This window comes from Plectropomus leopardus, chromosome 23, assembly GCF_008729295.1.
Source record: "Plectropomus leopardus isolate mb chromosome 23, YSFRI_Pleo_2.0, whole genome shotgun sequence".
NCBI classification, from domain to species: Eukaryota; Metazoa; Chordata; class Actinopteri; order Perciformes; family Serranidae; genus Plectropomus; species Plectropomus leopardus.
Window position 1 is genome coordinate 6,408,125 of NC_056485.1, and position 18,760 is coordinate 6,426,884.

The following is an 18,760-nucleotide window of genomic DNA, read 5'->3' on the forward strand; positions in this document are numbered from 1 at the left end:
TGAAGTGAGACTGTATAAGTTGAGAATTCAAAATACATTTAATGTTTGCTAACTTTTCCTTTTTTCATATAGCTGTGATAATGCACAGCAACAGTGACTGAGTGCTCGGCTCTTCTGCAGTTGCAAGTCATTTACCAAAATGCCAATTTTTTTCTAACCTGTGATTCCATTTTGGAATGCTGAAATGCGTAATTTTTCCCCCAAGTTTCATTCATTCAGTGCCGTCCGAGCTATCACACGACAGATGAATGAATAACCCAACAGACAAATAAACTGGCAAACCAATGTCATCAAACGGGACAAAAACAAGAGAAAACCAAACCAAACAAAATGTTTACAAAAGCTCACTTGTATTCTTCTGCATAGTGTTGTTACATATGTTACATGCTCTTGCACGGCCCTTCCTGTGCTATGTTGGCGGTAACTAATGGCAATCGGAGCAGGAAGCACTCTGTTATGCGCGGCTGCCTGCTCTGCTTAAAGAGAAATGGCGCGTTTGCAATAATGCGATAATGCCGCGCTGATGAGGCGTCACTCAAACACCTCGCTGCTGAAAAAGATGACAGGGAAGAGGCAGTTTCATAACGTGTGTGTGTCACCTCATGTTTATGCTAATTTACAACTTAGTATGTCTGTTCCTTGCTATCAGCAAACCTGTAGCATGCTGCATTATTGCCTGTGGTTTTGAGTGCGGAGAACAAGTGAGAGAGGGAGAGAAAGGAGTAGTTGTGCAGGTAAACACATCTTGTGTAAGTGTGTGTGTGTGTGTGTGTGTGTGTGCGTGTGTGCGTGTGTGCGTGTGTTTGTGTTTGTGTGGCATTAATTTAGCAGAGCTGTGGAAGCGCCCAGGCAGGCCAGTCTGTTAGCGTAGCCGCACTGCCACTACTTATTAATCAGCCTGGCAGACAGACAGTGGTGGCACTGCCCCTCTGCCTGCCAAATAGGGAGCTGGCCTCACTCTGATAACTTTCAACACACTACACCCACTGCTCCAAGGCTGCCAAATTAGGAGCAACCCTGGCTAAGATAAGTCTAATAGTCTCATGCTGTGGGAGGGTGATAGACTGTGGCTCTCCTGAAAGACTGATGGCGTTGGTTGGAGCTGCGAGGTGGGGGTTAAGCAGAGGAAAGCAAAGGTTGAGAGGAAGGGAGTCAAAGACAAACAGAGGAACTGTCAAGCTTCCTTTTTCTAGTTTATCCGTTGAGACTTCACTCCTCACAGATGCCGAACAAAACTTGGCTCAAGCGGGACGCGGGAAGCATCCGCTCTCTAAGAAACAGCAGGTTGGCTGAATGTCAGTGCACGTTCAAAGTGGAGCAAGTCCCTCTGCCAGCAGCAAAGATGACGCTCATTTACAATCTTCATTCATGTGGCCGTCCAGCGGAGGCGATGCCAGTGCCAATCTTTGTTGGCAAAACTTCCACGGGGCACAAAACAAAAAAAATTGATCGGCCAAACTGTGACTTTGGATAGGTCAGAAGATTTAATCCCCGTGCATTGTGCTGAAGTGTAAATAATTGTCAAAACCTCGAGTGCAGCCGAGTGGAATCTGTAAGGGCATTTTTGTTAATTTGGTTCCTTTATGGTCTGCTAAACTTAAAGACTTTGTAGCTTGGTTTTTGATGGTGATTTAAAAGCATCTGAATAATGGACGTTTCTAGTGTACAGAACCATAAAAAAAGTGTTGTAAAGACACAGTGAAGGGTTTGCAGGCTGCCTTGCATCTATGTGTGTTCTATGAATTATTCATTAAGGCCTTGGACATCTTTCACAGCAGATTCTGCTGTTGTTTTACTATGGGACAGCAATGACAGTGATACAGCACGGCTACCCTCCGCTCAGGTTTTACAGCTTGTCACTGCGCTCAGAGTTCAAAGTATGCACCCAAACCCTGTTTGCTGCTCACCTTTCAAGCGGATCCAATACGATTAGAGGAGATGGAGATGCATAAACATGAATCCCAGAGTTTTAGAGATATCATCAAACCCCGATAGCAGAGGCTACACTATGATTTGGGCGTCAGAATTAATAATAATAATAATAAAAGTGATAATAATATAATAATGATAATAATAATGATAATAATAACCTTTTTTTAACCAGGCATGTCCCATTGAGATCAATGATCTCTTTTGCAAGAGAGACCCGGCCAAGAATTGTAGGTCAGGTGACTTGTTCTGGCCAAGGAAGACATTTCCAGTCCTGTGATAGTGCCTGACTGGGTGTGTCCCCAATACTATCCACACACTATAAACAGGAGGTATTTTTTAACATGTATTTATTGATTTTATAGAGCAGTATAAGAATGCAGTAAACAACAGAACAGAAAAATAAACAAAAAAAACATACGCGTTATGGCATGAGTTGCAGGTTATTGGCATATAACACATTGATACAGTTGACAGCATTCACTTCAGTTTTCCCTTCACATTTGTGACTTGTTGCCAGATTTTGTTAAAGAGTTTCTCCTTGTTTGACATGGTACATTGTATTTTCTCCGTCAGCCACATATCAAATGTAGTGGGCTTCTCCAATTTTCAAAATTATAGCAGCATTATTCTTGTTAGCGGTGTAGACAGAGAGATGATCTGAGCGTCATACTTATTCACTCTGTTTAATTCAACCACCCCAAATAGTCTCGTATATTGCAGGAGGGTTTTATGAATACAATCATTTTTTTTGCATGATGAACTGATGTCATCTGAAAAAAATTGGTGAGTTTGAAATTGAAGAAACTTAGTTTATTTGCATTTTAGACTGCACAGACTTTTTTCCTTCTGAATTCATATGGATTACATTTTTCTTGCATGCCTCCAGTGAACAAAGAAAACAAAAATATAATATTTCTGAAGACTAAAAAAGTTACTTTGGATTCAATGTTGTGTGGCTTTGGATTCAAAGCCACACAACAACACAAACTACAAATCTACCAGCAGCTCCCCTGTTCGGCAGGGTAAAATTACTCTTTTTGTCAATGGAGTCCATTTTTCCAAAAATCATACATGCTGTCTAAGACAGTCTAAAAATATTAAGAAACATAAGCAAGTCTCTCACAAATTTTAAAAACTAACGTGATGAAACTCAAATTTGCGATGTCATAGTGTATAAAGTCTGGAGCTGCTCCATCGCCAGTGAATTGGGAAAGATTTATCGAAGACACTGAGCGCACGACAATAAAATAACAATCATTTGTGTGTGTATATATATATATATATATATTTAAATATCCTGTGGGTACACAAAATCAAGCTTCTAATGGAGCAGTTCCACTTATTACACAATGACATCATGACATTGAGAGTTACTTTTCTTGTTTCTGGCTTTGAGAGAGAGAAGCTCATGTTCACAAATACTGACTGAAATTTTCTAGGCCAGGGAAATAACATTCATGATAGATTTTGGATTTTTCGTTGGCCATAGGCATTTGAGGAAAACAAAGTTTTCCTCACACATTCAACCCAACATCGGGTGAGTAAGTAACTGATATACCAATGGTAGTTTGGAGGATGAAGTGTTCCTTTAAATAGCACCATTTTTGCTACACAGTATCCAATCCTCTTAATACATCCAGGTATTAGTCTGATAAAATGCAAAAGTATTCCAGATATGTCACCATTTAAAGCTAGTGATGTTTCTCTCCTATATTTGATGCTTTTCAAGTATTAGAGACATCATATTTACAAAGGAATCTTCATTTTTCTCTCTCTCTGCATCTTGAATAGAATTTCCTTGACACTGAACACAGTGCATAATTCATTGGGTGAGTACTCAGACACTTGTCACATATAGGCAGCTTTGAGGTGCCTCGGAGATCAGAGGAGGGGAGCGATGGACAGTGAGATAAAGAAAGAGGAGATGAAATGTATTCTGCAGTCTTGCTACCAGAGTTATGATGTCAGCAGCAAAAGGACAGTCCCCTGAAATACCACCATACTGTATACAGCACTGAGACACACTCAGTTCCATTAATACAGCAGTCCCTGGGCTTGTCCAGGCACAGCTGGTGGAACTGGAGGGAAGAAAGGCAGAGAGGCACAGATACACAAGATAACTGAGAGATAGCGTAGTGGAAAATTGCAGGAATAGATACACACTGCCGATCAAAGTACACTGCGTTCTTCTACCTGACAGGTGCTTTCTCTTTGTGCCTGTTCGCCCCGCTGATTGTTCACTTCTTTCTATTGTTGTCTGGCTGCAGTGAGGACATGAAGATGCTTTTATTAGTTTTTCCTTGAAGTTTCCGCTGCTAGGTTCCATTTTCTTAGGTCCTTGGTCACTGCTGCCTCTGGAAACAACCCATTTTTTGGTGATAACTCGGATGTTATCTTAAAGTGTCATATACAGAGACAATTTGTCACCATAATGTTTGATGTGCAGTGTTCCTAAATAGTGTGTTGACGGGGAGCGGGGAAAAAAAGAAAAAACAAAGAAGAAAATGCCCTGGAAAAAATGCTTAAAAAATATAATAAATTTTTAAATTACCTGAAAATAAAAACATTTAAAAAAAAAATTTAAAAAAAGAAGGAAATGACCTGAAAGAAATGCTTAAAAAATATAATAATGTAACATCATTTTAAATATGTAATTTTGATAATTATGAATATAGTTATTTCCTAGACTTTTTCCCCCAAGACATTTTCTCTAGTTTTTATCCCCCTTTCTAGCTTTTTTTTTTACCTTAGACATTTTTCCCTAGCTTTCTAAATCTACATATATCTTGCAATTTGTGAAACATTTCTTGCCAAGTTGGTAATAATTTTTTTTCCCATGTTTTTGAAAGAAATTGCACCTGCATCTGCATATGTTTTAAAGGTCTAAATACTTGTGCATGGTGTCTGAATGCAGCACAAGAAAAGTGATGTGGCTCCAGGTTTCAAAGGGTTAAACGATAGTCATCTATCTCAGTTTGGCTTGGAATCAAGGTGTGCAGGTCAGCAGTTAAATCATGTGAATGGCTACGTTCAGTCACTAATTATAATTTATAGAAAATGCTGTTAAAGGACGTGGCAGATGCGTTAGACAGAAAGTACATCTTCAAAGTGGCACCGACACCAATGATAATACTCAGTGCTCAGACAGAAAGTCGCTCTTTGTTCAGTCTTTATATTTTCTTTTTTTCTTGTGTAAGTGTTTTTGGTTCTTTTTCTAATAAATCAGGGCTGTTCAAAGCAGCAAATGTTATCGATATGATGCTGTGGAGACAGAAAACACCCCATTTGAAAAACGACTTAAACACGATTTTTGTCTGCCTTTTATTGTTCTGAAATGCATGTGATAGTCTGGTCGCCTCTGGCCAACGCATACTACACCGTATGAACCATACGTAATCCTGCCAATGCAGTGGTGCCTGTCATATTTCAAGTGGGCGTTTTTATTGGTTGAATGTCACTTAGTACACATTTCACCAAGTGATTTACGCAAAGATATTCTATGCAGGTATAGTCGTTTCCTCTTTGTAAATTTAACATTCAAACTCCTTACACACCTTACACTGTTTTTTTGTGTAAATTCATGGGCATAGTTATCATAACCTCACCCATTGGTCTGGGAATGCTTGCTTCAAAACCCGAGCTCAGTTTTACATCCGACACTATCTTGTTTTTGAAGCCAGTTGTCATTAGCAACCAAATTGTGTTGGTTTTTTTTTGTACCAGGCTCTAAACATTTATTTAACGTTTATTTCTGCTGTATAATTGGGCATTTTAACATGGGCCTGACTCGTTCATGGAGTTCGTTACGAGCACTGCAAACTACTGTGCTGCTGTAGGAATGTTACTTGTTGTAATGGGAAAAAAACGATACTTTAGCAAACTAACGAAGAAAACCTCTGACAACAAATGTTACCAGTCAGACAGAAAACAGCTTCGTCTGTTTGGCATTTCATCTTGCTATATCAGCAGGGATTTTTTGGGGGGTGTTTCGTCGCTGTGTCCGTAATATTTTGTAGCTTCCTCTTGTTTGCATGATTGCGTGTTGCCACTACCAGATGGCTATCTTTTCATCTACATCTATCCAAAATTTCAACTCTATATATGAAGTAGTAAAAATGATCTCCATCTCAACCAGATACATCAATTATGCCTATTCAATTAAAAATAAAAAGTTAGCACTCTGTACTTTTACATAAGCAATATTTTCAGTACTTTTACACTTGTGGTATTCTATTAAAGTAAAGAATCTGAATGCTACTTCTACCACTGATTAATAGATAAGGCTGTGAGCGGTGGGAAAGATGGGGATTCTAAGTTAAACTTAAATCTTCATACATTTTAATTTATTATAAATAAATAATATTTTGTTCTTATAATCATTGATTTGAGTGAAGCACTGTCCTGACGTGACGGCCATATTTTCTGCACCAGTGTTAATTATAAAAATGGACGCTGAACGGTAGAAAATTAGAGTGCGTGAGACGCTGCTTCCCTATGAAAACCATGTATCTTGAAAGTATCAACTTTTCATGAGTTCAGAGAAACCACCCTGCTTTGTGACAGTTAATTTGTCAGATAAGAAATTGGGTTTTAAAAAGATTTTCTCTGGTAGAAGAAATTTCTCAGCTCATTAAGGAACACTTTATGTGGAAAAAAAAAAATCTTAACCTCCAAAATTTGAGACACATGATTTTCTCTGGACAGTGTCATTTAGTTCAGCTGACCCTTCGTATTGAACCTGCCAACAACTAGTTAACACTGAAATCCTGATCTGCACATCTCGACAAACACACACCAAATGTATACAAGCTAGATAGTGGTGCACAATTCTTCCAGAACATTGTTTATCTAAATTGTTTACCCAATATACATGCAAGAAGAAGGTCAAAGTAATCGAAAGCTTTACAGAGCGTGTTGCGTGTGTCTGTGTATGTGTGTGCGTGTGCGTGAAGGATGAGTAATCGAGAGGGATTTGAGAAGTTGTCCTCCACACACTTACGAGACAGGAGGAGTCAGATTGGTTTCTTTATGCGCCGCAGATAAAGCCCTCTTTGTCACACACGCAAACACACACAGACCCGTGTCATCCACGCTTCTAATGCGATGCCTTATCTGGCAATTACCTCCCAATTCTAGAGGCATTCGGCATAACTGACATCGTCACCATCGGAGTGAAATGCACTTTATCATATCATTTGCATATTTTAATTACACTGCCATGGAAGGGGAAAACATCAGACATCTCGATGAATGTCGGTTATGTTGTTTTACTTTTGATAGACAGGATGATGGCATAAATATGCGTGCACAGCTGTGTGTGTGTGTGTGTGTGTGCGTGTGTGTAAGAGAATGATAGGTATACTGAGGTGGCGAGTTAGTGGTGTCAAGGTTTGGTATCAGTCATGCAGCAGGGAGAGGAGCACCTCAGCGCCAACACTCCCCCAGCGTGAGGCCGAGCCTTCGAGTTGAGAAAGAGGTTAGCAGCTGAATAATAAATAAACACTTTTGGAATAGAGCCTCTTTCACTGAACATGTTTTGGTGTTCTGTTGCTGCAGATCATAGAAAAACTTGAAAACTTTTTCCACAGTAAAGCATAAAATATTGATTTATAAAGGAGCTTTATTAGAGAATAGTTAGCCAAAACAGAGCCACACTTCACTTTTTAAAGTTGCAAATTGAAATTTTTCAACTTTTTTTTTTTTAAATAAATGATGAAAAATGGTCAGATAAAATGATGCCAGCTGAACAAAACACATGCTCAGCTAAACTGGCTGTATCGAGTGCCATGCAAACAGAGTTCTGCGCGAGGAGGAGCTACAGTATCTAGGCCAACCCAGCATGGGCTGTGTTTGAAGTATTGCAGCATTTTGCCAGTGCGTAGTGGAAAAGCAGAGGTCTACTTTTAGCTCCAGAGATGCACAGACACAACAGCCATTCATTCCAGCAGCAGCCGAAAAACATGAAGAGGATGGCGTGCACATGCATTCACACACGCACCAATATATGCACATAAACATATAAATAAAAGACCTGCATGCAGATGAGCACAATTGGATGCTTGGAGACACACATACTGCCACATTTTTACACCCCAGCAGACGTACAATGAGTGTTTATCTATTTATTTTTTGCTATTTGTTTGTTTTGCTCAGTAAATCCTAACCACCGCACATCTGCTGCTGCTGCTGCTGGAGCAGGCATGGACAGCAGTTTGGGGATTCATTAGCTCTTGTTGTCCTCCTCATGTTTCCCCCCCTCTATCTCTTCTTTTTTTCCCCCACCATTCCTAATCAGGAGCATCGTATTTATAACCATATTGTAAGTTTGGACCAAGATACTGGTTGTGTAGAGCAGATTTTGGCACTTTGTGGCATTTTTTTAAATAGTATTTTAAAGTTTTGGCCACTTCACCAACTACATGTTAAAGTCATTTACTCATCATGATAAATAAGTCCCTCAGGAGCTCCCCAAATGACCCAAGTGATGTCATCGGGGTTATATCTGTAGTTGAATACTTTACGTTTTTAACTGGAGACCTGCATTTCAAACGGGGACCATGCATTTTGAATCTGTGGGCATTTACCAATAATGTTGTCTTGTTGGATTTTGGGAACTGTAGGATTCAGTGTCTTTGGAGCTTGACACATTTTAGTGATGAATATTTAGAATAAATTGGCTTCTGCTGTTCTAATTTTGACCAGTCTTTAGTTAACTAGAGTCTAGTCTCCAGTCTCTAGTTTGTTTGTTTTGTTTTACAAATTTTAAGACAGTAATTTTCTGCTGCTTTTTACTAATTTCTTGCTATTTTTTGGTTCATTTCTTCTTTAATTGCTTAGTGCTTTGTTATTTTCTTGCTTATTTAGTTGTTTGTTTTGTACTTTTTTATGCTTTCTTCAGGAAACTTTCTTGTATATTTTTTTCATCATTTTTGGCAAATTTTTGGTACATGTCTAGTTAAGTTGTTGTTACCTTCTCTCTATGCTTTTGAAAAAGAAAAAGTCAAACCGATTTGTTCAGGTTTCAAACAGTCAAATCAAATTAACATATTGAATGAATATTAATTGAAATCTGAACCACAACTGTTATTGGAAGTCAAGCAGCCTAAATCATACTCAGAAATACGTTGTGTATTATTGCTCTATAGTAATTATATGGGTCAGCACCTCTCACCTATGACACCATGAGTCTCATTGGTGAGATCGCCCACACACACACACACACACACACACACAGATAGAGAGAGAGCAGTCATGACTCTCCTCTTCTAAAACCATCAGGGGAAGTTTAAATCTTTACAGTCAGTGTCAAACACAGCAGCATCTAAAAACAATTACTGTAGCTTTGTACAAATGCTATCCACGCACCCACACACATTATGCCATACATTGTGTCCGATCTGGCCCATGGCACCCCTATTTCACCCGCCATTACCCTCTGACTGGATGGAAGCCCCCAGGGACAGTAGCTCCCAAGGGAGCCAAATGATGGATAAACAGGAGTCCACCGAGAGGAAGGAAGGATGGAGGCGAGGAAAAGATGAGGGAAATATAAAAGGAAAAAAAGTGACAGGGGGAGATGAGGGCTTTCCAATTCTGAGCACACACACACTCATGAAAAGGATCATGATGGGAGTGTGTGATCAGGCCCGATGAGCTATTGTTCCTTTGGGCTGTAAAAGTGTTCACAGGGCAACAAAACCTGATCGATAGACACACACCACCACTCTATAAAGACTCTAGTTAAAGAAGGAGAGTGAAATAGATACCAGCCCTTCTTCTTGTCCCGGTGGACACACACACACAAACACACACACACACACACACACACACACACACACACACACACCTGACAATGTATCATCTCACTTCCTCTGACTGTGTTTGTCCCTTTGTGACTCATTCTGTCTCTGTCAGACGCTCTCATCCTTCTCCCTCCCTGTCATCCTCCCTCTGTGCACGAGTGTTTGTGTTCTTCTGCATCCCTCTGACACACTTGGACTGGTCCGTGACAAAAACAAGAGCAATCACACTCCTTAAACACACACACACACACTAACACATAAACATGCATGTACAGGCTCTGAAAAACACTTGCGTGCACACGGTCGTACTCTGCTGGGAGCTGGCCTGGTTTCTATTTCACCAGCGTCCACACACACACACACACACACATTTTCTCCCTTGCTGTTGGAGTATCTGTGTGTTGTTGTAGCACACAGAGCATACAGTACAGCAACACACAGCTTGAGACTACATTTAACCCAGTGATGCAAGCTCACACACATGCACATATACAGTTGGCCCCATGACTTCATTAAAGGACAAGTGGCATGACTTAAAGAAAGTCCACTGACAGTGCACCAGCTAACCTCCAACAAACACACACACACACACACACACACACACACACACACACACACACGAAGGACAGGACATCAGAGACTAGCAGCCTCAGACTAAACCCTGAAAGATGGAAGCTTTCAGCCACAGGGGACCAGGGAGATGAAAGAGTGAATGCAGGAAGAGTGAACGAAAGAGCATGTATGGAAAGGAAAACCAGTAAAAGAGAGAAGAAATAGGGCAAATATTTGCAATTTTACAATTAACATATAAAATTTGACACATCAAATATTTCAGTTTTTAGTTGATTTGGCGAGTGGTAACAGCAAGTATGTGCTAATTTTACAGCACACACTTGTCGAGGAGTTAGTAAAATCTAAAATAAATGTGGTGACAAACATTTCCTACAATCGCTGCTGTTTCGCCTGGTGAATGTTTTTATTGTGCAGCAGCAGCTGTCAGAAATGGTGGGTTAGCATTAGCTGTGATTTAAGAAGAGTTACACTAGGCAGTGATGCAAATATCAGTGTGATAAAATTACAGAGTAATGCTTGATTACAGCAATCTCATGGACCCCACTGCTTTTCTTGGCAAGTCCCGCTTTGCTCTGCTGTGATTGGCCCATACTAGCCTTATCCACTTACAATGAAAACTAGGCTTGTTACAATCCTCCAAATCCAAATTGGTTCATACCTTAATTTTTTTGTTTTGTCTGGGTTAGAGATGTCATTTAAATCTGTTGCAAGAATGGCAGACTCCGCTGCTAGCAATGAAAACTAGGGATGTAACGACCTCCTTAATCCACAGTGTGGTTCATACCTTCTTTGTGTGGGAAGGGATACCCTCAGACAAAACTATATAAAGAAAAAAAGAAGGAAATGCAGACCTTAAATAGTGTCAAAACTGGAGTTTAGTTTACAAAAGGCTATGCCTTTAAACTGACAGGCTGCAGTGTCACTTTGCTAATTGTGGGAGCGCAGGATCGTTAACACACTGCTGTTGTTTTCTCCGCTAAACACAAAGTCAGAGGTGACAGTTACAGAAAGGAAAAGATGAGAAGAAAATGTGGGAGATGGGGGGAGGAGAGAGAAAAAGAGCAAGACAGTCAAACTGGAAATAGCAAGAGAGAAAGAGATTAGGGAGATGTGCTGACTGCTACTGACACCAAGCAGGTTTCGCCTTCATCGGCTGATTGTTCACATCTCAAAATGCCATTGTTTTTCTGCTCAGGAAAGGGTATACATCAGACATATCCAAACACACACACACACACACACTTAGAGGGGTCCTGCCTAGTGCGCGGGCATAAAATCAGAATAATTTCACAGATAATTTGGTTGTCACAGCCAGGCAATAGTAATAACAACTTTGGAGAGAGAAAGAGCACAATAAGAAAGAGGGAGAAGAGCGGAGCGAATCACCCAAGGCCAATCTCTGTGTCTAAGCCAGAGTGGTGTTTGTGTGGGGAAAAAAAGCTGCTTTTTAAGCTCGCTGAAAATAAAGGCGAATCTTTCTCATTTCCCCTTTTCTTACACTCCCAAGTCCTTCTTCCCTTCCCTTGCGTCATTCAGAGCAGCCCTCTGGAAATGGCAAAGCGTTTAGCGTGGCGACAGGATGATAGCGCCGCCCGACTTCGACGGCAGTGGCACAAATAGCGAGCCACGCCGCCGTAATTGCCATAATACACTTAGACACCATTTGCAAACGTGCAGCCAATTTAACAGGCAGGCGGCTTTCATCACCTTGAAAGAACCGCACACAATCTGATGTATCTGTGTGTGTCCTGTTGCAAAATGCGTGTGTCCTATACATTATTCAGGTGCTGCGAGGCGCCCACATCTGTTCATTTCTCTGGACGACACACACACTCTTCCTCTGATAGACAATAATTACTATGCTGCCAAGAACACACACACACTCGCACAGAGAGGCACCCATGGCAGCCTCTAACAATGGATTCACATGGGAGCATGGCTTCGGAGCGCCGTTTGTCATCGCCATTCACACACAAGTCATAATCACATGTATGGCTGCACTCAAATTCACAGATGCATACACCTCTGCGCACACACACAAATCACAATGACAAGTATGGCTGCATACACGAGTAACCTGCACATGTATGTTGGTTCTAGAATAATAATGGCATGGCTCTGTGATGGCACATAAAAAGGCTTATTGCTGCTTCACTGCACAAAAATACACAAAAAAATGGTTGTGTGGGTGTTAGCATGAATGAATATACATAGTGTGTGCTTTTATGGCGACGGAAGAGATGAGAGTATGTATGTGCATTATGCGCTCATGTGTTGTGTGCGTCTGTTTCTGTGTGGAGGAGAGAGGGAGGTGGAGAGAAAAGGAGGCAGTCTTCTCTGTAGTGTCAGCCTTTGATCAGTGTCCCTGTGTGTGTATATATCTGTGTGTGTATGTGTGTGTGTGCGAGCCAACCCCTGGTGTCTTGGAGGCAGATGAAACACTGTGCCTCTATCCGGGACTCACAGAACACCCACTATCCTTCTCTCCGTCTCCTTTACTCTCTCTCTCTCTCCCTTACCCCCTCTAACCACCATTCCTTACCACAGCCATTTTAAAGGCTATTCATGTAGAGCCGCGCTTTCATCTTGCATCGCAGCGTTTTAACCAGCTCCTCTGTTTTATTTTTTATTTTTTTCAGCCTTTTATCAGATTATAGAGGAAGAGGAGGACGGGTGAAGTGGCCCGCTGTTGTACACTGACTCGCAGTCAGATGGACGCAGCGTGAAGGTGCAGGAAAGACAACGGCTTTGGCTGTGACAAGATAACGTTAGGTTCTTGGGTGTCTGCTGGCTGTGTGAAGCCCAGATCTGTCGCTTCTCTATTTTTGATGTCCCACCAGCACAGTTTACACCTTTTTTTTTTTTTTTTTAAGAATCGTAACTAAAAAGCAAAATGTAGCAATAGATCTTGCTTTTTATATTGGCACAATGATGATGAAAACGTTAATATCTACACACTGCTTTCATTATTTTGTGCAAGAAACTACACTACGACATAGAAGTATTACTATGTATTGCCTTAGTTAGCCTAATTAATGACCTTATAAGAATAATTGGTTATATTTAATATATTGTGGTGATTACATTTGGGCATTAGGCTGCTTATTTGTTTCATGTTTGTGCTCCACTTAATTAATGCAGCTTATTTGTGTGTGTTTGTGAGGTGTAAAGAGCAGCACAAAGGCCAGTAAAGGCATGATGTGCTTACTGATATGCGCTTCGATCCCTTTTGTTTTTATGGCTCATCTGAGATGATAGATATTGACTGAATTTTGGCTGGACTTGCAGGATAAGCAGAGAAATTGTTGGGTAATGTTGTGTAGGTATAAGCCTTTACCATAAAGGCAGCATTGCAGTCAAACATTGGAAATATTCACTAAAAAAAATGCATGTGTAAAAGGGTAATCTTCTTGTGTTCAGAAAATGCTATCTTAAAGGTCCAGTGTGAAGATTCTAGGGGGATATAATGGCAGATATTGATTAGAATTTAATAAGAATGTTTTCTTATGATGTATAACCTGAAAATGAGAATTGTTGTGTTTTTGTTACCTTTGAACGAGCCATTTGTATCTACCTATGAAGCGGGCACTCGTTTATGGAGCTCTCCATGATGCATCACCATGTTTATATAGTAACCCAGCAAGAAACAAACTACACCCTGGCCTAGATATGAAAGTTACGCATATTTCAGGACGGTGACGCTTGAGTGACAGGCTGTTTTTAAGGTTTTGCTAGAGTTTGTGTGTCAGTTCCACCCATCTCTCCACCGTAGCTCTCAGCCTCTTGACCAAATAGGGTCACTCGAACTCAAATCTTCACAACAGCAGTCCACAAACCAATTGGTGATGTCATGGTAGCTACGTCCATTATTTATACAGTGTGTGGTTCTAATCTTGACAAAAAAATCTTGATTACACCAATTAGGCTCTCAAAGCAGACAACTCACTGTATGTTTGTGTTTCGACAGATCCAAGCAACTAGCTGTATACAAGTGATTAACCTCCACTGTATAGGCTTAATGGATGACCTTTTCAGTGCACCTGCCTTTAATAAAGCTCTAATTAGGAGTCCCATTAGGATCTGAGAGGCTGCCAGTTAATGGGTGCTTAAATGGGAAGGACTTAAGTCTTTGGTGGAACAATCGAAGATACTCAGCAGTAATCATGAGAGCCAAATGTCAGCTATCAACAGAAAAGGTGAGCTATTATTACAATGGTCTAATGAATGACCAGTTGTCTAACAGAGACACTTTTAGGAACATTTAGTACAATATCACTCCACAAAGGATAGTCAGTTTGCAAACAGAATATCATGTCTCTTGCAAAGCCATAAAACTACAAGCGTTACAATAAAAAACTTGAAATTAAACTCCAAAATTTCAATAATAATTAACCTGCCAACAGTGCTGCCTGTACAGATGAGTAGGTGTAGTCCAAGTCCACATATGCAGATAAAACCTTTGCATTATACATCTCACAACAAGTTACATGTAGAGACTGGGAAGAACTCCAGTTTTTCAATTTATTTATACATGTTCCTTTATATATTGTATTTTTTAAAGTACTGAAGGATGTGGCTGATAATGTTTGAAATTGTCAAAAATAAAACATGTCTCAGTCGTCCACAAATCCCTTGAAACGACCAGAACCAACAGCGTTTTAAGTCCATCTCTCAGTTTGTCCATCTACCGTGCAAATATGTTTTGACTGAACATAGATATTGTGAGTGAACTGGGCGGGTTTGGCTCAGAAGCTAGAGCAGGTTGTCCACTAATTATAAGACTGGAGGTTTGATCCCCTGCTCATTCAGTATACATGTAACCTTGGGCAAGATACTGAACCCTAAATTGCTCCCAATGGCTGTTCCATTGGTGTGTGAGTGCATGGGAACGGTTACAGGCGGCACCTTGTATGGTAACCATGGCTCCTAGTATGTGTGAATGGGTGAATGTAACATGTAGTGTAGAGAGTGTGTTTTGAGTGGTCGGAAGACTAGAAAGGTGCCATTCAAGTGGTGGTCCATTTACGAATTAAATTTTAATAAATAAGTAAATACTGGCAATTAATGTATACACACTTTTGTTATTTTTAAAGGCTCAGTAATTTTCTAAAGCAGCTGGGCTTTGTTGAGGACTATTTTCAGCTGTGGAGTAATACACATTTTGTCTCTCGTATATGTGATATGATTCAAAATTAACTACAGTGGCCATTTTTTTTGATGATATCATTGAATTCTTATAATTGACTTTTTTCCTGGAAGAGCCTTTGCCATGCCAAAGTAGGAAAAGCAAGCACATGTGTAATTAATCACATTAATGTTGGCTGAATTCCATTTAGCTGTTTCAGTTTCAGGGTCCTGACATTGTGCATGCTGGCTCAGTGTCACACTGCCATGGCATATTTGGACACATACAGAGCAACCTTTAATGTTACCAGAGCTTTTTCTGCTGTGACAGGTGAAAATATAGTCTGTAGAATAGGACTATAGGTAAAATCTCTTACTGTAAAAGTAAACCTTTCTACTGTTTCTTCTCAAATTTCATGCTATAACAATATTCATGAAGAACAAAAAATAAAAAAAAGACAAAACACTGAACAATCCCAGATTCTAAGCACAACGTGTCATCACTTGTAATCCAGTTATGGGTGTGTGATTCAGATTAGGGTCACCTATATTTCTGGGAGTGCAGGCAGCTGTACTGTAAGTGGCTTTCTGTAAAAGTCCCTGCTCGATGCCATTAGACAGAGTAAACGTCATTAAGAGAGGAGCTGAAAAAGCAATTTCGTCTCTCACTCCCTTTGCTTTCTCTGTGTGCCGTCTGTCACTCCTAGTTGATGAATGATGGTGTTGCAAACACACACAAACACTCAACACATACACACTTGTTCTCTTGCAATTCCCTCTCAGTCAGAAACTGATTTACAGGCCAAAGTAGAGAACATTTGCCAGACAGGTACTAAATAATAAAGGCACTGATACTAACTTCATCTTCTCTCTCTCTCTCTTCACTCTCCTCCTATTATCCCTCTTCCTCCATACCCCTTGCTTTGTTGTTTTTCCACCTGTCCTTATCCTTGTCCTTTCTTAAATATCCTCCCTCACCTTCCTCCTGCATCCATCTTTGTTCATTTGAACACTCAGGTTTCCTCAGTACAGGTGATCAGTCCGCTAAGGGGAACTACGGCCTGCTGGACCAGATTCAGGCCCTGCGTTGGCTCAATGAGAACATCGGCCACTTTGGGGGAGACCCAGAGAGGATAACTATCTTCGGCTCCGGTGCTGGAGCATCCTGCGTCAACCTCCTCATCCTCTCGCATCACTCGGAAGGTAATTGAAAACTTGATTGTATTGTGTTGTTTGTCTGCGTTTATTTATTTGTGTTTGTTTTGTTTTTTAGATCCATTTTTTTTTTCACTGCACTGGCAATAGCCATGGCCAAAGCCATTGTGTTTTCAAGTTGCCTGTTGGTTTGTACATACATCTGTCCGAATGTACATCTGTCCCAATTGGGTAAATGCAATATCTCAAGAATGCCTTGAGGGACAAACATCCACTTAGACTCAAGGAAGAAGTGATTCTATTTTAGTTTGTCAAAGGTCAAGGTCACTGTAACCTCGTTCATCTCATTTTTGTGAGCACGATATCTAAAGTACATCATAAGAGGATTTCTTCAAATTTGGCAAAAATGTCCACTTGGATTAGATTTTGGTGGTGAAAGGTCACTGTGACCTTGCTTTCGTGTCATTCTCTTAAACGTGATATCTCAAAAACGACTCTCTAAAATAAAAAGTCGATTTCTGTGGGAAAAGGTGAGATACTGTCATGGTTACGTATGGGTCTGGAAAGACATGGATGTAAATTGGAACTGTAACTTGACTGGTTCACAAAGGCAAACGACCTCAAGACGGCATTTTTAGTGCAAAAGAAACTGCCAAGCAATGATCCCACTTGTCATGGGATTCCTGTTTTTTTTTTGTTTTGGTGTTTTTTTTTTTCTAATAGCTTGGATCCAGCCCTGCGAATGACTCATTAACCACAAATTTCTTTAAAAGTAGGTTGTGGTTGCTTACATGAATTCTACCTGATCCATTAATGGTTTCAGTCCTCAGTTTAGATCACTCCTCGCTAATCCCTGAATAGCCACAATGCATATTTACAAACCATCTCAGTGTGTTTGTTCTATATATTTGCTGGAAACAGATGGTGATGTACACCTGCATGCCCAATTCAACCTTTGAAACACTCGGCTAAAAAACATCAGTCCTGTATTTGTTGCCTGAATTACTTGTGGTACGCTCAGTTTAGAATATTTTGACCTTAATTTGTCCTTTAATGACCCATGTTAGTGTAATCATACAGAAAGCTTTTGCTACCGATGTGATCAGATAGAATCTCAGCGAGCAGCATCCAGTACAGAAATCGTTAAGTCCTGTGATGTTCACTTGACACCTCTATCCTCAAAGGAAAACACTGCTTATCCTTTGAACTGGAGAATTCAAGCAGTCATGTGGCTAATGAGCGAGTCCAGGTTTGATCCAGGTTATGTCATTCATGTCTGTGGAGGATAAATGACACTGGAGCTCCACCATTACCCCACATTACCTGACTTGGCAAAGCAAGCGCTCCCGGCTCTGTTAACGGTCCATTGCTCCGCAGCGCAGAGGCTCTACCTCCATCGAAAAACCTACATCCACCTGACCCCATGCTCCCCATTACCAACAACACACCCCGAGGGCTAAGTGTTAACATTGCACCACCAAAAGAGAGAGGCCTACGGACCAATCGACTTTGATCTGAATTGAGATCAGTGCGGCTGACGACCCGCAGCCAAACGGTCACGCACTCGCCGCCTTTGATCATGCTGTTCTCGAAGCTGTCCTCCTCCGATCGTAACTTCTCTGTTCTCCGCGCTGCTCGAGGACTCTCCCTCAATATCTCTCTCCTCTGTTCATTTTCTGTCTCACACACACAAACCGCAAAGGACAGAAACAGGGAAGAAGTGGTGGAAGGAAAGGGAGAGATTAGAGGGAGCGTGTTCACACAGCCACACATCTGTTTCAATCACCGCTCTGTGTGTTTGTGTGTATGTGTGAAGCACCGAGCAGACGTCTGACACGGCTTTATCTTTGACTCATTGTGTCTGAGAACAAATGTGTGTCGTCAAAGCTCGAGCAAGCATCTGTGCACGGCTGCTGTTTCACTGTGTCCATTTAACGCAACCTCTATAATTACCACTGATGTCTGTTAACCCTCCTTATTAACCCAGGCACACCCAACCTTTTTTCCCTCATTGGCAGGTGACCTACTTAGCTGATAGAAACCTCCCAAGACCCCAATTATAATACATTTATATCATGATCACAGTGAGCACAAAGTGCTTCTGGCTTGTATTAAGTGCAAATACAAACTATACAGACTGTTTAAATCTGTTTTTTTTCTTTAAGTACATACAG

General features: G+C 40.7%; 1 protein-coding gene across 1 annotated transcript in view; it reads left to right on the forward strand.

Moving 5' to 3' along the window:
* nlgn2a (neuroligin 2a) overlaps positions 1–18,760 on the forward strand; it is a 222,632-nt gene that overhangs the window by 196,080 nt on the left and 7,792 nt on the right. The window contains exon 5 of the mRNA XM_042512113.1: positions 16,449–16,634. Coding sequence (XP_042368047.1) covers positions 16,449–16,634 — 186 coding nt within the window. The remainder of the gene's footprint in view (positions 1–16,448; positions 16,635–18,760) is intronic.